The 25475-nt window shown below is 37.2% G+C and overlaps 1 protein-coding gene across 1 annotated transcript in view; it reads left to right on the forward strand.

Moving 5' to 3' along the window:
* Window positions 1–948: 948 nt before the first annotated feature.
* The window catches only part of LOC149843404 (protein RETICULATA-RELATED 4, chloroplastic-like), a 35343-nt gene continuing 10816 nt past the window's right edge, over window positions 949–25475 (forward strand). Inside the window, exons 1-5 of the mRNA XM_089999767.1 lie at window positions 949–1549; window positions 4373–4441; window positions 23409–23540; window positions 23652–23705; window positions 23836–23880. Coding sequence (XP_089855893.1) covers window positions 1028–1549; window positions 4373–4441; window positions 23409–23540; window positions 23652–23705; window positions 23836–23880 — 822 coding nt within the window. The 5' untranslated portion in view covers window positions 949–1027. The remainder of the gene's footprint in view (window positions 1550–4372; window positions 4442–23408; window positions 23541–23651; window positions 23706–23835; window positions 23881–25475) is intronic.

A 25475-nucleotide genomic window follows, 5' to 3' on the forward strand; every position in this document is an offset into this window, starting at 1 on the left:
GGGCTGGATCCCCAAACATGCTTTATGGGCGAAGGGACCACCTCCGAGGACCAAGGTATTGGCTTGGTTGATTCTTCATGACCGATTACAAACCCATAACAATACTAAGATGATGAGGTTTCAGTTTCTTAGTTGGTGTGTGCTTTATCGATAGGCTGAAAAAACCACACAACATCTTTTTTATGTCGTGTGAAGTGTTTCGGGAATTGTTTTCTAAAATTTGAAGGGCTCTCGGCTGCTTTGCGTTAGATCTTATCCTCGGCCCTGTTATAATTAGATGCGAAAAGAAGTGGAGGATTATTTGGAGTGTGGTGGTTCATATGGATGGCCAAAAATGATGCTACTCTTTGAGATGATGCTACTCCCGTTCAACCTTAACCCGAGGGTCTTGGCTGATGTGTATATCTTACCGGTATATCTGCCTCCAACCGATCCTCATCTAGATGTCTGTGGGCCTTGATGAGTTTTTTGTTTTGTGCCGTGTTGTGCTGTTCTGTTTGTGCCTGTGGGACTCACGCTTTGTTTAGTTTCACTTTAAAGTAAATGTTGATCGCTTTTCGTCTCTCTCAATCAAAGTAACCAATGGTTACTCTCAGTGACATCAAAATGACCATCTATCTCTAAAAACTCTCCCGCCCTCTCTCTCTCTCTGTAAAATAAGAAAGTATCCCTGTAAATCTCTCTCAAAATTGGCCAGTCTCTTTCCAATATCAGAAAAATTCCCATCCATTTCTCTCCCTTGCATTTCCCTCTCGCCTGTCAAAAAGAAACTCTCTCTCTTTCTCTCAAACAAAAGGACAAGGAGGGTAGTTCCAAGCTGCCTGGACCAGAAGGCGTTCACAATTTCGTGTGTACGAATACGAAAAGCCCCCACCAACCACCACCACTCACGCACCTCTCTCCTCCCCTCTCCGAAATCTGATGGACCAACCCACTCTCAGAAGTTTATTTTTATATACACACAATCATAAAATACGCCCCATAAAGCACGCAGAAGAACCCTCACCCCACCTCCCCATTTCCTCCCATGGCGACGAATCTGCCCTCTACCCATCTCGTTTACACCAAGATACCACCCTCAGAGCCCTCCCATTCCCCTCCCTCCGCCTTCTTTACCCCTCTCCGGACCGCTTTTCACAGACCCCAACTCGTCTTTAGGGCTAATCGATGCGCTAGATTCACGGTTGCCTTCGCCGGAAACGGCGGCAGCCACAACGCCAGTGGTGGTGGACATGGTGGTGGTGGTGGTGGTGGTGGTGGAGGAGGGCACGGTGGTGGTGGCGACGATGCGAACAAGAAGAATAGGGAAGAGGCGTTGCTGGCACTAGGCACGCTGGGGAGGTCCCTCGACAGCCTTCCCTCCGATTTGGCGGCAGCGATCGAGGGTGGGAGGATCCCCGGCGAGATTGTCTACCGTTTCGCCGAATTGGAGCGCTCGCCGATCTTCCGGTGGCTTCTCCAGTTCGGCGGGTTCAAGGAGCGCCTCCTCGCCGACGACCTCTTCCTCGCCAAGGTTGCCATGGAATGCGGCGTCGGGATCTTCACTAAGGTGACGAAGGAGATTCCGAATCTTCTTGGTGGTTTTCTTTATTTGTTGGTGGATGATTCATTTTGATTCCGTCTTTTGCTTTTCGCGCTTCTTTTGATGTGTACATGAAAGTGGAACCTTGCTTTCTAGATGCTTGCTATTATACTACGTGCCTTTTCTTTTTAAGAGAATGATTCCTTTTCCTTTATGATCGATCTGATTGATTTTGGCAATGCCCATTTGATTATGATGATTTCTAGAATTCGATGTTTTTGAATTTTTGGGTGTAGATTTATCTCATCGATCTGTTGAATTATCCCGATTTTGTGAAACCCATAATTTCCGGAAGGCTGTTTTGTGGTTGGCGTTTGTTGTTTGTATAGCTGGTGGTAAAGAATAAGTGAAATATCTGGTAAATCATTCTGGGTAATTTATCAAATGCTCTAATTTCCATAGATTTAATAAATGAGAAGTATTGTTTGTGAACTTGTGCACTCACTGGAAAACTTTATTTTTTTCCTTGCAATGTCACTCTATCACTCCATTTTATCATAGGCTAACTTAATGGAAAACCCAAAGAAAATTGCTCCGATATATACTGTAGACATATCCTGTAAAAGCCAGGTGTTGTCATCTGTCCTCACCAAAGCCAAGGATCATCTTACCAGCCATATATATTGCTATGGAGAAATTTGGTTTTACGATGGGCTCAGATTAAAAAAGATGCCTAATGAGTGGAGGAAGAGTACTTTGGTGCCTCTATATAAGAATAAAGGTGATATACAAGATTGCACAAACTATCGTGGTATAAAACTCATAAGTCATACTATGAAACTTTGGGAGAGGGTGATTGAGTCTAGGTTGAGGAAGGTTGTCATGATATCGGAAAATCAATTTGGTTTTATGCCTGGAAGATCAACTATGGAAGCTATACATCTTCTTAGACAACTTATTGAGAGAAATAGAGAGAGGAACAAAGATTTGCATATGGTTTTTATTGATTTGGAGAAGGCATACGATAGAGTACCTAGGGACGTTCTCTGGTGGACAATGATGAAGAAAGGTGTTTCTCTTAAGTACATCAGTATAATTAAAGATATGTATGAAGGAGTAGTAACCAATGTCCGCACTTGTGGAGGGGTAACAACCAATTTTCCTATAACGGTTGGGTTACATCAAGGATCTGCTTTAAGCCCTTTCCTATTTGCTATAGTGATGGATGAGCTTACGAGATCAATTCAAGAAAATGTGCCGTGGTGTATGTTGTTTGCTGATGATATTGTTTTGATTGATGAGTCTAGAGCTGGGGTTAATGCTAAGTTAGACTTATGGAGACAGACATTGGAAGCAAGAGGTTTTAAGTTGAGTAAGAGTAAGACAGAATACATGGAATGTCGGTTTAGTAAGCAACGAAGTAGTGATGGGAGTGTAGTGAAGCTTGGTGAGCAAGAAATACCGGTGGATGATTGTTTCAAATATTTGGGATCTATCATTCAAAAGTATGGAGAAATTGATGGAGATGTAAATCATAGGATAAAGGTTGGGTGGATGAAATGGAAAAGTGCAACTGGAGTGTTATGCGATCGTAGAATGCCATTGCGGTTGAAGGGAAAGTTTTATAGGACGACTATTAGGCCCACTTTACTATATGGTACGGAATGTTGGGCTGCCAAGAGACATCATATTCAAAAAATGAGTGTAGTTGAGATGCGTATGCTGAGATGGATGTGTGGAAATACAATAAAAGATAAGATTCAGAACGAGAAGATACGTAAGAAGGTAGGCGTTGCACCCATTGAAAATAAGATGAGAGAGAATCGTTTACGGTGGTTTGGACATATTCGGCGAAGGCCTAATGATGCTCCAGTTAGAAGGATGGAGAAATGGGAAAATATATTAGTTAAAAGAGGTCGGGGTAGGCCTAGGAAGACATAGATGGAGGTGATAGGAAAGGATATGAATGCTTTGAACCTCACCGAGGACATGGCATTGGATAGAAATGATTGGAGGAGAAGGATTCATGTGGAAGACCCAAAATGATTTTCTTTTTTGGTTCATATCGCCGACCCCAATTGTTTTGGGATGAAGGCGTAGTTGTTGTTGTACTGTTTAAGCTGAAAGCCTGCAAGGCTTGAACTGTTGAACTCTGGTGATTTGAAACAGTTGCCATCCTCTAGGCCTTTCTTGAAATGTTTTCCTTGCTAAAATGAACTGGATCTTCTACCATATTGAGGTAAAATGGCATGATTTTTTGTTTTTTCAAGTTGGACTTTTGGCATCTTAAGTTTTTTTTCTGGTGTTGTTTCAAAGTTCATGATTATAAGTCAGTTTGTAGCATAGTCACAAATATCGGTACCAACTATATCTCTCGGGGCTATTTCTCGCAGTATTATAGCTTTGGTGATAAATCTCGGGAATATCTTAGGGCTTAAAAATATAAAAAATAACAAAAATAAGTAAGAAAATATCATTTCTAGACAATAAATAATAAAAGAAATAAGTAAACAACATAAATTAAAGAAGAAAAACATATTTAAAGTGTAAAAAATAAATAAAAAGAGCAAAACTAATTGATAATATTACAATATTATCAAATTGGCCATATTTTCAAAATATCGCAATACTTTACCTATATTATCGTTTTCTGAATTTACAGCGTTAATATCGCAATATTTTGAAAATATCACCAATATCTGTGACTATGGTTTGTAGTGCATCTGAATGACTACTACTTTACTTCATTATGGTTTCTATCATAAAAAAAAATCAGAATGGGTAATTTGATATTTTTCTCTTAGTTGCTAAGGTTTGACTTTGTTTATTGTCTTGATGAATATTTTGCAGACCGCTGCAGAGTATGAACGCCGGAGGGAAAAATTTGTCAAGGAGCTTGATTTTGTGTTAGCAGATGTGGTACGATTCTTTTCTTTGTGTACAGTGTTATCATAGTTTCAACCATGCATGTGATGATAATCTTGCATATTCATGGTTTAGTGGGATTAATTCATGTGTTTTTCTTGCCAAATTGCTTGCTGCTTTATAGACAACGTTTCCCTTTCTTTCTTTGGAAATCTGGCCCTGGAAGTGTGAGTCATTCTCTTCCTGGAGATTAACATGAAGAGACAAGACAACCTTTAACCTTCAACATGATTAATCTTATGTTTAATCCAGTCATGAAATGAACATAGTTCAACGTTTCTGTAAGCATCCCACTGAATTGATAAGCATTCTTGCTCTGCTAGTGTCATAGTTCCATGCAGCCATGCCTCTATATGGCAGGTTTTCCATTATTTCGTTGTTAGGAACTTAGGTGTTAATGACTTGAATATCTTGGCCACATTTACAATAGACTGAGAAATACACTGGAGAGAAAATTGATCTAATAGACTACCATGATAGGTGTTAGTGACTTAAAAAAAAAGAAATCACGGGAAGCCTCACAAATGAAGTGGTTGGGAGTAGCAAGTAGGATGCATTGAAGTATTAATGCAGTTGAAACCAGTCACCAATCTCAGTGATAATCTCAAAAGCATTTTGTTATAAACTTTTTTTAAAGAAAAAAAAATGTGATGTTAAGAAACTTTCAAATTCAACATATCATGATATTTTCCAAGATATTTTTTTTTCTGGAATTTTTGAATTTTTTAAATGCTCTGGTTTACAAATTAATTATGCATTTTAAATCCTCCAGATTTTCTGTGTGTTCTCCATTATTTTTAAATTCTTCCAGGAAAACTACTCACTGACATTAAGATATTGCCAAGACAGATGAGGATGGTGATGCCTGTTCTGTCTCAGTTCTAGGAAAGATTGCTATAACTGCCTTAGTCAACTCAACTTGTCCCTAAAACAAGTTGACTTTATGGCTTGGCAGGATTTTGTCTATCATGTTTTAGATTGATGAATTTTATAGAAGGTTACTTTGAGGCTTATACGTGGTATCAAGTCATATAAGCTGTTCTTTTACGGTAACAGTGGTTGTGCTAGATAAATGAGTAATAATATTACCTTCTGGTGAGGACCTATATGAAAAGCTAAGGTATTCAGAAAAATGGAGTTTTTTCTGGAAAAGCTTGACACACCTTTACCATATGACTTATTTTTTCCAACATAAGTAGGGATGGCAGTGGGGCGGGGCGGGGCGGGGGACAAGGTCTCCACCCCCGCCCCGCCTCAAGATTTTATCCTCCACCCCCGCCTCCATCCCCGGCGGGGAATGGATTTTACCCTCCATCCCTGCCTTCATCCCCGTTTCATGTCCTCCATCCCCGGTTCAAACGGGGATGAGGTGAGGAGGGGATATTGCGGGGAAAAGTGGTTGGGGTGGGGTTGGGGCAGGGATGAGGCGGGGGGACGGGGCGGGGCGGGGAAAAGTGCACGTCCATCCCCGCCTCCACCCCCGGACGGGGATGGATTTTAACCTTCGTCCCCGCCTCCATCCCCGTTTCATACCCTTCATCCCCGGTCCGAACGAGGCGAGGTGGGGCGGGCCCCGCTTTCCCCCGGTCCACTGCCATCCCTAAACATAAGTATGCTTCATAGTCATCAGTGTCAATGTTGACAATATCTATGCACTTGCAAGTTTTTTTATTAGAAGAATTTTAAAATAAGTGTTTTTTCTTAGAAAAATTGCAATTAAAAAATTAAACACTTTTAAACAAATTTCTTTGAAATTGTCTTGATATTTATTGCGATACTATTGTGGTATTTACAGTTGTGTTTTTTAATATCATGATATTTTTCAGATTTTTTGGTTTCCTAAAAAAATAAAATACAACAAATTTGAAATATTCTTGATATTGGTGACTATGCTATACACTTTCAAGTTTTTTTATTAGAAGAATCTAAAAGTAAGTGTTTTTTCTTAGAAAATATGCAATTCAAAAATTAAACACTTTAAAATAAATTTTCTTTGAAATTGTCTTGATATTTATTGTGATACTATTGTGTTATTTACAGTTGTGTTTTTTAATATCATGATATTTTTCAGCTTTTTTGGTTTCCTAAAAAAATAAAATGCAACAATTTTGAAATATTCTTGATATTGGTGACTATGCTACACATTCATGATACCATTTTCAAAAACATGTATTTTATGATGAAATATCTCCTGGTGGAGATTGGTTCACTATCATCAGAGCCCAACAAGGCCTGGGAGAAGGCCTGACCTGCTAACATCCTGACTTGGGTCTTATTGGACTGAGGTCCATATATAGTTAACAAGGTTGGGTCATGCACATTGGAAAAATGCTTTGCCCAGTCCAAAGCCAACCCGTTTTATTGTTTGGGTTGGGCCAACCTCAGGTCTTATCAGGTATCATGCTGCATATGTAGCTCAATCCTGCTCTGTGCAGGGTTAGATGCCTGGAAGCCCGTCCTACATTCAGCCTGCCATCCATCTCTGTTTTCCAGATGGCAAGCAGATGCTCTCTCTGCTGCTTTAACAAGGGATCCTCTTTTCGGGTATGTTTGGTTGTATTTTATAGAAATGAAAAGAAATCACATGAGATTCAAAATCACAGGATTTGGAATCTCATGTGATTCCAATTCCCATGTTTGTTTAGCATGAGGAAAGAATATATATATAACAAGGGGTTGCCGGTGGAGCTCACCTCAACTCAACCCCTTCTCAAGGGTTGCAGCTGTCAGAAATATTCACCTGCAGGGGTTAGAGATGAGGTAAAGAGAGAAGAGAGGGGTCGGCGGCAATAGGGTTTTCCCTCTTTCACTTAATATTTATAAGTGTTGTACATAGTATGACTTTACACAAGAAGTAAAAACAAATTACAAACATGCCACCGCCCACGCATCCCAAGATGGATCTTGGGATGTGGTGCGGGTCGGATCCAACTAACAGCCTCCCTCAAGTTGAGTATGGTCTTTGATCATGCTCAACTTGCCTTTGAGTGCCCAAAACTGATGAGTGGATAATCCCTTGGTAAAGATGTCAGCAACTTGCATATCTGACCGAACATATGCAGGTTCAATTTCTTTTTATTCCACCTTTTGCCTAACAAAATGTTGATCGATCTCGATATGCTTCGTACGACAATGAAGGATGGGATTAAAAGCATTATTAATAGCACTCTGATTATCGCAAAGAAGCATAGAGGACGAGATTGGTTCTTGTAATTCCTGCATTAGATGTCTCACCCATGTAACATCGACTGTTCCTGCTGCCATTGTACGATATTCTGCTTCAGTACTTGATCGCGCCACTGCCTTTTGCTTCTTGCTACTCCATGTTACAATATTATTGCCGATAAGAATGCAATACCCCGAAACTGATCTTCGCTCGTCAGGATCACCCTCCCAGTCCGCGTCTGTGTAGGTGAATAGTCGATGCCCTTACATATAAGCTGTGTCCTTGGTGTACATCAAGCCATCTCCAATCGTACCCTTTAAATACCGAAGGATCCTTTTTACTCCTTCCATATGTACATCTGTAGGAGCATGCATAAACTGTGAAGTCTGATTGACAGAGTATGCTATGTCAGGCCTAGTGAATGTTAAGTATTGTAACATCCCTACAACTCGACGATACAAAGTAGGATCATGATAAGTAGTGCTTTCTTTAGCACTTAGCTTATGATTTAGAAGGCAAGGTGTGCTAATTGGTTTACAATTCTCCATCCCTGTAGCAAGTAAAATATCAATGGTGTACTTATGTTGGCTCAATGTAATAGTCTCATGTCGACTATCAACTTCCACACCCAAAAAGTATCGCAAGGGACTCAAGTCTTTCATCTTGAATTTAGCCATCAGCATAGACTTAACCCAAGATATGTGAACCTCATCACTCCCGGTAATAATGATGTCATCAACATATATAAGCACCCAAACAATAGCTGAATCACTTTTGAATATGAACAATGAATGATTTAGAACACTTTTAGTGAACCCATGATGCTGGATCTCCGTGGAAAAACTCTCAAACCAAGATCGAGAATCTTGTTTCAAGCCATAAAGAGAGCGTCGAAGTTTACATACCCAATTGGATGAATCATGCATACTATAACCAGGTGGCTGCTCCATGTAAACTTCTTCCTTTAGTTCACCATGCAAAAAGGCATTTTTGACATCAAGTTGACTGAGTGACCATCCATGTTGTAATGCCAATGCAATGATAATCCTGACGATGCCCAATTTTACTACTAGGCTGAATGTTTCATCGTAGTCCTGCCCATACTGCTGTGTGAAGCCTCGTGCGACCATACGAGCTTTATAGCGCTCAACACTGCCATCCGGTTTGTGCTTGATCTTGTACACCCATTTGGATCCTACAACATTCTTGTTATCTGGCCTTGGTACAATTTTCCATGTATTGCATTCATGCAAGGCTTCCATTTCCTCATTCATCGCCTCTACCCAGGCACGGGAATGTACAACATCATGAAAGGAGGAAGGTTCTGTTTCTTTGGACACTCTGGTTAGAAATGTTTGAAAATCCAAAGAGAAATTGTCATAACTTACCCAACGATCTATAGGATGTCTAATCCGAGTGGAACGTCGTAGATGAGTCTCATCATTGACTGGATGAGCTCTACGAGAATAAACAAGGCCAGAAAAACGTGAAGATGTTGTTGTAGGAGGAATGTCTTCCATATGCGGTTCCACATCGAAAGTATAGGGTTCATTATCTGTCAATGAAGATGAATCCTCATAGGGCAACGAGTCATATAAAAGTGAGTCACTGAGCCAAGGATCATAACTGTCCTGTGTATCTGTGGAAGATGAATCCAGAGTGTCAAAATTTCCATCATCAAAAACAACATTTCTAGATACCCGAATTTTGCCTGTATGAGGATCATAACACCTGTATCCCTTATAGTCATCTGCATAGCCAAGAAACTTACACTGTACAGCTCTGTCTTGAAACTTATTTCTCAATGAATGATCAATGTGAACATAACATACACAATAAAAAGGATGTAGTTCTTCATATGATGGATGACAATTATAAAGAACAAAATATGGAGAATTATCTTCAAGGATGGTCATGGGCAACCTGTTGATAACATAAACAGCTGTATGGAAAGCCTCGGTCCAAAGAGAGAAGGGAATACCCACAGTGTGCATCATGCTCAAGGCTGTCTCAACAATATGCCTGTGTTTTCTCTCAGCTACTCCATTTTGTTGAGGGGTGTGAGGGCAAGAAATGTTACGTGTAATGCCATGCTCCTTCAAATATTCACTAAAATCATGGGATATGTATTCTCCCCCCCTCCCCCCATCACACTGGAAATATACAACATTAGTATTGAATTGGTTTTGGACTAGTGCATGAAACTGTTTGAACAACTTGAAAACTTCATGTTTGTTTTTCATGAAGTAAATCCAACTAAAACGAGTGTAAGAATCAAGAAAGAGTACATAGTATCGAGATCTAGAAAGAGAGGCAGTGGGCGCAGGACCCCAAACATCTGAGCATATAATCTCAAAAGGCTTTGTTGCTCTTTTATTGATACTATGAAAAGGAAGTACATGACTTTTGCATAAATGACAACTTGGACATTTTGACTCTAAACTGACTGTGGGTATTAGACCTTTAGCAGACAACTTGTCAAGAAAAACTTGACTACAATGACCCAAACGAAGATGCCATAAGTTTGGCTTATTAAGTTTCAAGACTCTAGATGAAGAACTATGATCTGTGGATCGACTCAAAAATGTTGGAAAGGAAGGAGCTGAAGAAGCCACGGCTACGGAAGACGACGTCTTCAAAGGCACATGAGATTCTTCAAAGACGTACATGTTCCCGCGCCGTTCACCTTTAGCGAGCGTCTTCTTGGTGTGAAGATCCTTAAAATAAACAGAAGAAGGAGTAAATTCAACGGAAGAATTTGTTTCATCAACTAATTTAGACACAGATAGAATATTCTTTTGAATAACAGGTGTGAGTAAGACATTTGACAAGGGTAATTGAGATTCAGGCAAAGAAAGGGAGACATTTTCAGTGTGAGAGATGGGGTGGTGAGATCCATCTCCTATGACTATAGTGCCATTTCCAATGTAAGGAGTCAAGTGAGAAAATTTACCTGCATCAGAAGTAACATGTGCTGCTGCCCCTGAATCAATATACTATATACCATCATCATTTTGACGCAAGTTCATGTGATTGAAAGTAGTCATAAGGATATTTTGTACGTCCTGTGGAAGAACCTGTCCCTGAGGATTACGTGCAAACGTCTGAGTTGCCCTCTGCCCTGGCCTCCCTGTTTTGTTTCGGTTTTGAGGATTGTACCAACAATTTGCTTTAACATGTCCCCGCTTGTTGCATAGAAAACAAGTAGGAACACGTCCCCCTCGTGGTACACTGCCTGAGCCAAGGCCTCCTCCAGCTGGTGTAGGTAGTAATCCTCCTTTGTTTATAGTTGTTCCATTTGGATGAGGAGGAGTAAATAAAGCTCCTGTTTGAATAGGCGTATGTGCCATCATCACAGGGTGAGTATCATCTTACGCGTGTTCCTGATTTAAACTGACCTCATATTGCAGAAGCTTAGATTGAAGATCATCAAAACATGGAAGAACTGAGACAACCTGGAGTGCTGTGCAAAACATGCGATATTCAGGTCCAAGGCTACCTAATACCTGTTGTACCATATCCTTATCTGATACAGGACTTCCAATGGAAGCTAACTGATCTGTAATAACCCTAACCTCCCCCATGAACTCTGTAATGGATTTGTTTCCTTTTCGCATGGATTGGAATTGCCACTTGAGTTGCAAAGCCCGAGATTCAGAGACCTGAGAAAAAGAATGAGCTAGTCCATTCCACAACTTAGCAGCAGATTGATCATCAGAAATGGTTTGTAAAACACGATCAGAAAGCGTGGAAGTTATGTAAGCAACTAATGTCTGATCCCGTTGTACCCATATGTCATAAGCAGGATTGGTGGTTCGAAGTTGACTCACCTTCCCATCTTCACCTGTTATTTCTTGCATGATATGTGTGGGTGGGGTGGGTGATCGCCCATCTAGATGACCATAAAGACCATGACTGCGAATAAAAGGCACAATCTGATGTTTCCAAAGTAAGTAGTTATCATGAGATAACTTGTGGGTCATGAGGTGAGTAAGAAAACTAGGGTTCAACTTGGAATCCATGGATTATATGAAGAATAAGAAGCCAAAATTGTTCTAACAGTGTATTGAAGAGGAGACAACAATGCTATGTGCTGAAAATAATATCAGCACACACGTTATTTAGAGAAAGAGGAAACCAACAATGCTGCTGTGTGCTGAAAATGATACCAGCACACACGTTGCACACAGAAAAAGGAAACAGCAAATGCTGCTGTGTGCTGAAACTGATATCAGCACACACGCTACACAGAGAAAATAAAACAACGATGCTGTTGTGTGCTGAAAAGGATATCAACACACACGTTACGCTGTGTGCTGAAAAGAATATCAGCACACACGTTACACAAAGAATAGTAATGTGCGAACAAAAAAAAAGAGAGAATCAGAAATATTTTGTGGAGAAAACAAAACTCGGCAGACTAAAAAAAACAGAATGTTAAGACGTGCGTACAGAAAAATTTAAAATGAGAAGAACGAAAAAGAAAAACTGGAATGACGTGAAAGAGACGTAAAAGAGGATTAAGGGAGAAGGGACAGAAATGAACCCACGTTCTTTAGCAGCACGTGTTGGTCTTTAGAGGCCTTCTAGATGATTGATTTCCGCGCCTGTGCTTTGATACCATGTCAGAAATATTCACCTGCAGGGGTTAGAGATGAGGTAAAGAGAGAAGAGAGAGAAGAGAGGGGTCGGCGGCAATAGGGTTTTCCCTCTTTCACTTAATATTTATAAGTGTTGTACATAGTATGACTTTACACAAGAAGTAAAAACAAATTACAAACATGCCACTGCCCACGCATCCCAAGATGGATCTTGGAATATGGTGCGGGTCGGATCCAACTAACAGCAGCAACCCCAGCCCAAAAAGTAGAAAAGAGAGGTTGAAAGAGGGGTTTGTGCCATGGCCAGAACCCTTATTTGAATTGAATGAGGGTTAATGGAGCTTGTTGGAGGATCATTTCCAGCAAGCTGGGTTAATGGAGCTTTCTGGAGGATCATTTCTGGCAAGCTCCACCTCTGCTCAACCTCGAAAGATGGTTGCAGCAATCCAACACAGAAAAGGGAAATTTTAAAAAATGCACCTAAGTTTGAGCATTAATAAAAAACACTCCTAAGTTTTGGAGAATTTTCAAAAGGCACTCAAATTTTCGCACCATTAATAAAAAACAAACTTCCATCCATTTAACGTACGGTATCACTGACCTAAGATGAGTTAAGTGTAACGACCCCAACTGACCCTCATAAAAATAGTGATTTTTTAAACAATTGCGAAAACTAACCCAAGGATCCGGGGTCTCACAGATTTAATATTCCAAACCGCAAACTAAATTGTGCATTGAATCAAAAGAAAAATAATTCAAACTTTATTAATTTATATAAACTGTCAAAATGAACTAAGACTAAAAATCGTTTATGTCATAAGTGAGCCACTTTGTCAGGAAACCAGAAACCAGTCAGAAGACTCGCAGTCTCCAGCCAGCTAGTCAGGACAACATTGAGCATCCGATCCTATAAAACAATTTTAATAAAAAGAGTAAGAACTAAAGTCCTTTGTACGAATTTCTTTAAAAATCCAAACAGTAAAGGAAATAACATAAACCAAATTCATACATAAATTTTAGAGGAATATCACAATTAAACAACTTACCATTCAAGCCTTTATCCAAATATCATGCAATAACAAATATCATGCAAAACAAAATAAGCATGACTGCATGAATTAATGCTGAACAGTAAATATGCATGATTCAATACACGTATATGAATAACTTCTTAAGTTATTATCAAAGTTGATTTTGCATGCATGTCCCTATTAAATGCACACAAGTTTAATTTTCATTTTTTCTTAAACTCGCAGATACTCAAAACGAACACAAATTCACAAAATTCAAGTTAGGTTCCCAGTTGTAGCTTAACACAATTTGTATTTTATTACTGGTTCCACACTTGTTCTTCGATCGATATCAGGAATCAAAACCATCCATCAGAACATTAAAAATCAACATATAATGCCGGGACATCAGAGAAATCAACATCCACTGACGCTACTTTTTTGGTATACCAATAACTACAACTGAGACAACAATACCACCCTCAGGCAAAGTGGTTGAATTTTTCTAAAACCGTGGTTGGACGGTGAACCACCATATCGGGTTTAGGGGCACAATCACACACAGAGTTTTAGTATCCTCAACTAAGTCACACGGACTCTGCTATAAGGTCGACGCACCCGCGTCGACACGCCCCGACACGGGACGGACACGGTCAACCAAGTGTCAGACTCGGTCAACGCATCGGGGCCGAGTTCGTCCACATTTTGGACTCGGTCAACTTTGACCGATTCCATTTTTGTCTATTTTTTACTGCAAAAGACGTCTAAAAACTAAAAAAATTTGATCTTTTTATATATATATATATATATATATATAGCCAAGTCTTATTATTGTTATATATATATAGCTGTGTCTCCTAATGGGCATAACTTTGACCGAGTTTTTTTATTGTTATATATATATATATATATATATATATATATATATATATATATATATATATATATATATATATATATAGCTATGTCCTTATGTCCAAAATTTTTGAAATTGCTCTGCACCCGTGTCACACCCGTACCCGTACCCATGTGACATAGATCCTCACGGTTCTTCAAGATCGCCATTCATGATTTTCACATTGTGTAAGAGACATCAAAGAAGAGATTAATTACATTGTTTGGTCTCTTTTACCTTTTCAAATAATTCCAAGTGTTTTACACAAGAACCGTTTTGCAAATCAACATGCAAAACCAATTTTAGGCCCTAGCCCGCACAATTTAACAGGGCAATTAATTTTTGAAAAACCAATAAATTTCCATAAATAAAATTTGCAATGTATAAATAAAATCAATAACAATTGGAGCAATACATGCTCTTGGGCCCGCAATGTTTCACATCTGACCACCAACACTTTTCAAAAGTGATTTATGCATCTTTGCAAAATTTCAGTGAACATGCAACCCAATCATTGTTTCAAAACATGTTCATAATGCACATTCAAACATAGAAATGAATGCACGTGAAACCAAATGCATATGCATGTCAATCGATGCTCGCAAAACACATTAACATGATTAATTTTCATGCAAAACATCCAAACATGCATATGATCATGTTTATGCAAGCATCAAATAAATTTTAGATTCATGCGTATAATATACACAATTACAACATGACATTCAAATGCATGAGCAGGCATAACCAATCAAACATGTAATCAAATACATAATCCTGCAACCAAAATGAATGTGAACATGTACACGACAAATCTGTTTAGATTCACATACTCATGAAACTTAGCAATTCTGATCAGATTTACATACTATGAAACTCAACAAGTCCTAATCAGATTTGCATACTATGAAAGCCAACAAGTCTGATCAGATTTGCACATAGATAAAAGTCGGCAAACCAAATCAAATTTGCATATCATAACACTGGGCAGATCTAATCAGATTTGTATATCACTAAAAATCGGCAAGTCTGATCAGATTTGCTTACAAGTAGGAATCAACAAGTCTGATCAGATTGCACATGCACAGAAATCGACAAGTCTGATAGGATTTACTTACAAACAAAACACTGCAAGTCTGATTAGATTTGCACCCAATTAGGGTCTGCAAGTCTTATTAGATTGCACACATAGCAAAACACTGCAAGTTTGATCAGATTTGCACCCAATTAAGGGTCAGCAAGTCTGATCAGATTGCACACAAGCAAAAGACTGCAAATCTAATCAGATTTGTAAACACTGCAAGTTTGATTAGATTTACACCCAATAAAGGGTCGACAAGTCTGATCAGATTTGCACATATGTCAAACACTGTAAGTCTGATCAGATTTGATCCCAATAAAGGGTCGGCAAGTTTGTTCAGATTTTCTCACATACAAAACACTGCAAGTCTGATCAGATTTGCACCCAATAAAGGGTTAGCAAGTTTGAGCAGATTTGCACACATTTGTAACACTTCAAGTTTGATAAGATTCACACCCAATTAAGGGTCACAAAGTCTGATCAGATTGCACACAAACAGAAATTGGCAAGTTTGATCAAATTGCACATAAACAAATTCAGCAGATTCTGAAATAAAAGCATATTTTCAACAGCGTGAAAAAACAAACGAATTTAACACAACAAACATGTCCAACAGTTTGCTAAAAAGGTAGATGGGACTATATATATATTATGCATGAAAAACCATTAAAAGAAAATTGACATATATTTTTAAACACAAGAAATAAGGAAATCGACATCTATGTGAAAAATATACATGCCATTGTCTATATAAAATTGACAAATTCAAGGAATAATATAAAATTGCCACTTTATGAATATATATATCCCTTTTTGAACTAGATTTCTCCTCTTTCCCATCTAATACTTATACATAAATTAGTTTATATGTATTTCTTCCCGTAAGAACTTAGAGAGAAACCCGTAGCTTGATCGGAATTTAGAAATAGACCAAAAAATCGATGGATGTATGAAGAAAACAAATTTTCTTCTTCTCCTTCTCCTTTTCTTTCTTCCTCCTCTCTTTCTTTCTTTTTCTCTCTCTTTTTCTTTCTCTCTCTCTCCCCACACGATTTTGGGGCTTTCCTCTTTTTTTTCCTCACTCTTTCTGTAACTCTCTCTCTCTAGAACACGAGTTCTAGAGAGAAGGAGAGACCAACCCTCTTTTATAGTTTGTCTTTCTTATTTTATTTTCTTAATTTTTTTTATTTGACTCAATCTAGAAGGGGGTGACGTCCCCTCTAGATGGCCTCTATCTTAAGTGGGTAGAGTTCTACCAAATGTAGAACTCTACTCCCTTATCTTTTAGATTTTAAATTTAAATTTTATTTTAATTATTTTATTTAATATTTCTAAGGAATATTCTAAGGAGACACCCTTTCTAGAGGCTTCTCATGGGGTAGAGTTCTGTTAAAAAGTGGCTTTGAATAACATTAGGTTCAATAATGAACTCATACACATGCACATGAAGTGCGAATAAACCCATTAAAGGGAACAACCCAAGCACATAATGTGCTAACACATAAACCCACACAAGGGGCAAAAATATGACATAAAGTCATAAGTTGAATATTATTGAAGAAGAGGAAGAAGAGGGTAAAAACCCCTTACAATGGAGCAAGAGCTCCTCCAAATCTTGAAGGAATTACAAGGGGAAAACCCCTATTTATAATACAAGAGAGGAGCCACATAGGGGGCTCCCAAAGGAGTCGTTGGGAGCCCCCAACGGTCACATTTGTGACCGTTGGGGGCTCCCCAACGACTCTTTGGGGAGCCTCCCTAGGTGGCACAAACCACAAAAAAGAGAAAAAATAAAAAAGAAAAATAAAAGTAAAAGTACAAACATATTCCAAATGGAATATGCGTAAAACTATGAAATGACTAAACTACCCCTATGCCTATAAATAGAGAAATATATATTATATATATATATAATTAGGATAATACATATGCATATATACCATATATGAATATGTATTATCTTTTATATATATAAAATATATATAAGATTACAAAGGTTGAATGATACATTTTAACACCCCCCCTCAAACTTTGCGTGGGGGAACGAAAAGATTGAAGAAAGCAAGAGGAAGAATCTCAAGGCTTCAAGAGCCTTCAGTACGAATGCCATTGCAAATGTCTTCCTCCAACGTCATTAACGATGAGCACCTTCCATGATCTATCCAAGGTACTTATTTTCCTCTTATCTTCGAAATCTTGTGGAACAACAACAAAGAACAAGTAAAAACTATCTTTGCACTTTACTTTAATGGAACATTCCTAACAAGATTAATCAAAACCATATCGGATGTCTCATCCGCAAAACAATGGTGCAAAATTATAACTTTGAAGCACATTATAGAATAATCACTTTAGCATGAAAAGAAATTTTAGAGAACCAAAGTTTCAAAATCATATATCATGTTAAAGAGGGAGCTAAAACAAATTACAAGAATGCATAATGCATTCATAAGGTCCAATATTGGACAAACACAACCCCATAATGGGGAATAACAAAATGGTCCACTAAGGGACACCACAATAAGCCTATGAAGAGGCATAAGCTACATATGCTTTATTGAATGAGGGCCTAAAAGGCCATAATGAGCATATGCATATACTATCATGAAATTAATTAACACTTAAAAAAAATTATTAATGAACATGCTCCAAACATACTTTAGTCAAAATGAACATGGATACTAATATCCAAAGGCATGTCGAATATTTTCTTCAATAAGAGAGGCTTTATAAGGGTATATTTAACATGCATAGATCAACAATAGAGTTTTTCACATCTTTAGGAAGAAGATCTATGTCAAACAAATGTCATAAATATGAAGCATGATTTGACTAAATATGTTAAAGCATCCACCCAAGATTCAAAAAAGAATATCATTTGGGACAAAAGACTTATTTTGCATATCAAATACAAAAGTCGTCGAAGAACTGTAAGCACTTAATATATAGATTAAGTTCTAAAAAATCAATTTGATTTAAAAACATATCATAGATATGATTCACTTGTATCAAAAAACACAATAAATTTTGTAATTTTCAAAAATAGTTTATCCACTACAAGCAACTACCTCATTAGTCCTCCAAAACCCTTAAATCAAGTGTATAAGCTACTAGATCAAGAATATAAATATAATGCCATTAAAGGCCAAATGACACACACTAAGGTGTGTAAAAATACCTCTTGTCTACATATAATAATACTTGAAATGAGTGCATCAACGACAAGAACAAGAGAATACACACCAACATGGACAAAAAGCATCTCTTGTCTACGTAAAAATACACTCAAGATCAAGTATGTTCAGCTACTAGAACAAGAGTATTAAGCAACCATGGGCTAAAAACACAATACATCTCTTGTCTAAATAAAATGACACTTAAATTGAGTGAAAGAAGTCAACCATGGCATATAACTCAGCGACTAGAACAAGGACACAAATGCCAACATGGACTAAAGATCACACACCATGGTGTAAATCAACGTGCCTTGTCTACATATGATAACACTCAAGACAAGTGTGTTTAGCTACTAGAACAAGAGAAACAAAGATAACAAAGGGCTATCAACACACAAAGGTATAATAAAATTCTTGTCTACATATGATGACACTTAGATAAGAGTTATAAAAGGAGAAGACTTTTGAGGTAATAAAACTTGTAATGACAAACATATATATAAATCAAACCTTGAATCAATAGAACAATATTCTTAAAAAAGAATACCCATAAAAATAACATTTTGGAATAAATTATGTAAAAGTATCTTCAACAAGATACAACAACCGATAAAACAATATTCTTGAAAATAAATGTGTGAACATACGCACACCAAGAACATATGGAACACTTGTGCACAAAAGCACGAAATCGCAAATGTGCAAATGCACTCATAATTTTCATAAACAATAAAAGGTTGGGCAATAATCCCTAAAACCTTGATTTTAATATACCTTAAAACATTTTAAGGTTTCAAACATCATATATCCATCACATTTATATATAAATAAGAGTATCCATAAGATCAATGGCCAACATCAAACTAGTGACACACTCATATACCAAATCATTCTAGAGTCCCAAGGTGCCCATAACTCACCTCAACCACCATCTATAATATGGTAAGTGGACAATCTAAAATAACATAACAATGAGTGACACACTCATAATTAGAGATCATATACCAAATCATTCTAGAGTCCCACGGTGCCCATAACTCACCTCAACCACCATCTATAATATGGCAAGTGGACAATCTAAAATGACATAACACAAGGTGCCAATAACTCACCTCAAAAATCTCTAATATAACAATAGGGCCATAAAAGAATTGATGCATCATATAACTTGTGATGGATAAGATAAGTACCATAAAAAAACTTTTTCAAAAAACATAATGACATAAAGAAATCATCTTGGGATAATCAAGAGAAGAAAATCAAGCTTTTAACAAAGAAATCACGAGAACCGTAATGGTTCGCAAGGAGAGCTTTAACACAATACCCAAGAAAAGATATTAAAAAATACTTGAAAATTTATAGAATTGGGATTAAATCCCATACAACAAGTTTTAATATTCTTTGATTGAGATATGCGGAAACGTACAAAGTGCTATAAGCACTTACAATGTTTTATAATGATTCAACAAAAGAATCAATATCTAAATTCATTACACTTTTACCAAAAGAAATGTGCACAAAAGCTCCACAATGTAAAAATGTCTACGAAGAGACAATACGTATATGAGTACAAATACTTTTGAAAAGATGTGCACGAAGGCACTCTCACAACACTTGAACAAAGAATACGCAAAAAACGTAATAATATAAAACATGCAATAATGCATGTATTTCATAAAAGATGCAAATGCTTGAGTCTCTCAAGCTTCAATTATGCAATTTTATGCTTGATAAATGCAATTTAAAAGAAGACCATATTATGGCCAATGTAGGCATCCTTAGAGATACAATCAAGAGGTTTTGAAATCTTATGTGAAAAATACAAATCAACAAGTTTGTAAAGTTGCATCAATAAATTTAATGAAATCTTTTATACCAAAAAGATGTAATAGATACACTATGCATTCTATATAGTGTGAGAAATTCTTTTAAAAGATCTTTTACAACGGTTCAAACAACCTATTTATCACAAACAATTTTTCAAAAAACCTTTAAATAAACCAAAATCATTGAGACATCTTTAGGAGTTCTCATAAATAGTTATCATTAACGAGAACTACTTAGGATTCATAACAAGGATTTAGATGTGAGAGATTCTTATACAAGAATTATATCAAGATTTTCCAAAAAATGCACTAAAATCCATAAACAAGAGAGGAACTCAAAACAAATTAGACTTTATATGAGATTAAAGAGTTTTTAAACAAAGATCATTAATCTAGCAAGAAATCGTATTTAAAAAGTTAACTTATAGGTTAATCACAAAACTCTTATGAAAAATCATAAATCTCACATAATTGAAAAACAATTTTGCAAATCATAAATTACTATTATATGTGATGAGAAATCGATAACTATATAACCAATAATTATATATTTGAACAATAAACAAATTTACCAAATTTAAAAGTAGATATTTTAAAATATACGAACACGTGAAATGTGAAAGGAAATGATTCAACTATCAAAAAACACTAAATGTGCAAGAAAAATAGTTTCATAATGCATAATATGTTAAGAAAAGAGATACATACCGAAAACTTCTAAAAAAAGAAAGGAACAACGAATACTTCACCATTTCTTGAGCACCACGCTTTCCGTTGCGCCAAGAGACAACCCCATCGTAACCGGGCTTTGATACCATGTTAAAAAGTGGCTTTGAATACATTAGGTTCAATAATGAACTCATACACATGCACATGAAGTGCGAATAAACCCATTAAAGGGAACAACCCAAGCACATAATGTGCTAACACATAAACCCACACAAGGGGCAAAAATATGACATAAAGTCATAAGTTGAATATTATTGAAGAAGAGGAAGAAGAGGGTAAAAACCCCTTACAATGGAGCAAGAGCTCCTCCAAATCTTGAAGGAATTACAAGGGGAAAACCCCTATTTATAATACAAGAGAGGAGCCACATAGGGGACTCCCAAAGGAGTCGTTGGGAGCCCCCAACGACTCTTTGGGGAGCCTCCCTAGGTGGCGCAAACTACAAAAAAGAGAAAAAATAAAAATAAAAGTAAAAGTACAAACATATTCCAAAGGGAATATGCGTAAAACTGTGAAATGACTAAACTACCCCTATGCCTATAAATAGAGAAATATATTATATATATATAATTAGGATAATACATATGCATATATACTATATATGAATATGTATTATCTTTTATATATATAAAATATATATAAGATTACAAAGGTTGAATGATACATTTTAACAAGTTCTACCCCAGGTAGAACTCTACCTCATCCTGACTCTTATTTAAAGTTGATTTTAAAGTTTTAAATTGGTCATGGATGGATTTCGGATCTAAATCTGGATCCAAGATTTAAATCCATATGAATCCTACCTAGACCAGATCCTAGTTAATATGGATCCTGGACTGGGTCCAGATCCATATTAACTTAGATCAAACAAAGCGGATTGAGTCCGATCAAATCCAGAAAAAGTAAAAAATAGAGACGACTTATTTTTGAAAAATGCAATTTTCGAGCCAACAATAATCCGATTTCGAAAAAATAGGCCGCCAACACAATCATTATTATGAGGCGCATCTAACGGTGCACATACCTTATTTTTGCCTTCAAATTTTGACTGAATTTAACCTAAATTTTACTCGATTTTTGCTTTAATTTAAAGGTTAAAAATGAGAAATTTCTCAAATTATAATTGGCTTAACTAGGTCTTGTCAGTGGGCTTTGGGCCATGCCCAAACCCAGCTGATGTCACCTTTAGAATAATATATTTTTTCACGATTTTATCAATTTAATTAAATATATAATTTAAAAATTATATTTTTTGATATTACATTGAAAGTGTTAATTTACTAGTTAACCCTTTAAAGGCTCCTTCCCTATTGTTAGGTGCATTTTTGAAAATATGATGTTGAGGGTAAAATGATAATTCTACATCACATTTAACAACAAACTTGATGGTAGTAAACTCTTGGGCCTTTTTAGTTAACCACGATATTTTCTGATATTTTTTAGGTGGTGGTGGACTGCTGCATTGCCCCCCAACCCACCACCACCTACACGAGGCGAAGAAGAAGAATACCGTTGGGGTTCTACCCCAACGTTCACAATTTTGCCAAAAGTAGGGGCCTGTACATCACGGGTGTGAAGTGCTGGTGTGATTTTGAATCATATCACAACCAGACCCGTGAGATTCAAAATCTCACAGCCTGGTGTGGTTTCAAATCATATTTGATTTAGAATCACTCAGCCCCATTTTCTCGTGTTTGGTTGGCTATGAGAAATGGGGTATTATGAGCATCACTCTCTCATACAAATGATAGAGTGATTCTCATGAGGCTGAACCAAACATGCCCTTCATCTTTCTTGGGGAGTGCTTATTTTCCTGGAAGTTTCCAGCTGGCATGGTCAGATTAGGTTATTTACAATTTTGGATATTAGTTTGTTGAGGCAATTGCTGATGGCTGTTTGGGCAAGACATAAGGCGAGGAAGTGGCATCTAATCTAACATGATAGTGAACATTGGTTGGTGGTAAACATGGTTAGACCTTAGTAAGAGATTTTTGAAGATCTGGCATACAGTGTTTTAGTGATTCATTTGAGAATTCAAAGTACCATTTTCCTGTATGCAAGTTCTAGAGCCATTCAGATATTGGTTGGGTTTGGAAACCTAGGATAGGTTGTGCACTTGTGCTAGTGAGGGATGATTTAGTTACTATATAGACCGACTTTTCTGTCCTGTTCAGATGTAAGTTTTATTCCTTTGTCTGTCATTGTATTGATGATTTTTTGTTATCTTCATTCACTCTGATTGAAAGTTAGCTTTCTTTCAGGAAAAAAAAAGATTCTGTACATGTGAAGCTCAATTGTTTATACTTTTTCCTGCATCACTCGAATGAACACTTTTTATTCCCATTTTGTTGGTGACATTTGAATCACAGTTCTGTTGGGACTGGAAAGGCTCCTCACATAGGAAATGATCCTTTTTTTTCTTCTTCTTTTTGTACTTTCCTCCTAGTTTACTCTTTCTTTCTTTATTTTTTGCCCAGGTGATGGCAATTATTGCAGATTTCATGCTTGTATGGCTTCCAGCACCAACTGTTTCTCTGAAGCCACCTCTGGCAATTAGTGCTGGATCTATTGCAAAGTTCTTCCATAGCTGTCCTGATAATGCTTTTCAGGTGAGAGTGAATAGCTGAGATCTCTTCCAAGAATTTTCTTTGCCTTGCTTTGTATTTTTTGCTTGACATACCTGTGACCAAGTATATAACTGTGGCTTGTGAAAATGCCAGGTTGCTTTGGCTGGAACATCGTACTCATTTTTGCAGCGAGTCGGGGCAATATTGGTAAAACTGTAAAAGTCCTTGAGATTCATTAATGGGGTTCCATATTTTTATATTGACATCTGTTTTGTTTTTTTTTTAGCTTTTTTTGTCACGAGATCCTGTTTCTAACATGTATTGTTCTATTTTACAGCGTAATGGTTCAAAGCTTTTTGCTGTTGGGACTTCTGCATCTTTGGTATGTAAACTTTTTTATTATACTATGAATAAGCATTAGTTAATTACTCAAGCCATCTAAATCATCTTAATGCCTTATTAGTGGATGTTTGAAAGCTGGAAATACCCACCTAGTGCTTATACATGTGCACCGAGCAGGGATGTAATAACCAGTATAACATAACTGCGTTGATAAGGTGACAAGTTACTACTGCTTGACTAGGTTGCAGCTGGCACAAAATTAGATTGAAACCCCATAAGATGCCTCTTTCGTGACAAGATTAGTGCAGTCAGATGCAATAAATCTGCAAGTGATGGTGTTGCTTCTTTATTAGTTTTTGGATTTTCTCATTTATTTAAAAAACTCACACCATCTTGGGCCTTTCCAACCATCATGAGTTGGCATTGCAAGTCAAAAGTTTCTCAATTTCATAAACACAATAAAATATGTAAAATAATATAGCCCAGTTTCGACCAGTGTTGAGGCCTGGTATTCAATCTTGAATTCATGTCTGATTCGGGCTTAAGTTTAAATCATATTGTTGCCATGATTAGGGGCAAAATTAGTTGATCTGTACTTTGTGTTTGCGGGGATAAAGCTGCCATGTGTTCAACATGTCAAATGGCCATGAGGCCTATCAGGCCAAATTGTGCTTAGTCAAGGACTAGTAGTAATTATAGTACTGGACCATGCCCAAGTTGATGGCTGATACCAAATATGAGAAAAGAAATGTTTTTCTTCCCTAACAAGTAGTAACTGGCCCATATCTTGTGAAAATTATAATCTTACTCTTATATATCATAGAGTCCAATATTCAATCACACGAATAGAGAGAAAGAATGGGAGAGGAAGAGAGTCGGTTGCGGTAGAAAGCCTAATTCCTCCCACAGGAATAGGCGCACCAGGCTGTTTCATTATATTTGTTGAATACAATAATTAGGATTCTAAAATACCCTTTTACAACATGACTAAATTACAGACTAGCCATTAATGAAATAGCATGAACAATAAACACAGATTGGATCTGGATCTTGGGTTCAGACCCAAAAGATAAAAAGTTACTTCTTTTCACCCTCCCTTAAGTTGTACATGATTTTGAACCATGAACAATTAACCTTTTTGCATCCAAAATCTGTCCTTGGTCAGTCCCTTTGTAAATAAGTCAACAACTTGATCAGTAGTCGAACGAACTCAGGTTCAATCTCCTTTTCTTCGACCTTCTGTCTCACAAAATATTGATCTATTTAAATATGCTTGGCACGACAATAATGAATAGGATTAAAGGACATGTTGATGGTGCTTTGATTGTCACATAGGCGGAGAGATCAGGAGACCGATTCTCCTACTTCTGTCAACAAGTGTCTAATCCATGTTGTCTCAGTTGTGGCAGCTGCCATTGATCTATATTCGGCTTCTGTGCTTGACCTGACAATGGCCTTTTGTTTCCTACTGCTTCAGGAAACTAAGTTTATGCCAATAAAAATACAATAGCTTGAGAGTGACCTCCGTTCATCTGGGTCTCCTCCCCAGTTTGCATCCGTATAAATAACAAGTTCATGTGCATGCTATCTACTCATCCTCTTTCTATACAAAAGACCATCTCCGATAGTTCCCTT

This window comes from Nuphar pumila, chromosome 3, assembly GCF_984573655.1.
Source record: "Nuphar pumila chromosome 3, dmNupPumi1.hap1.1, whole genome shotgun sequence".
Lineage (NCBI taxonomy): Eukaryota > Viridiplantae > Streptophyta > Magnoliopsida > Nymphaeales > Nymphaeaceae > Nuphar > Nuphar pumila.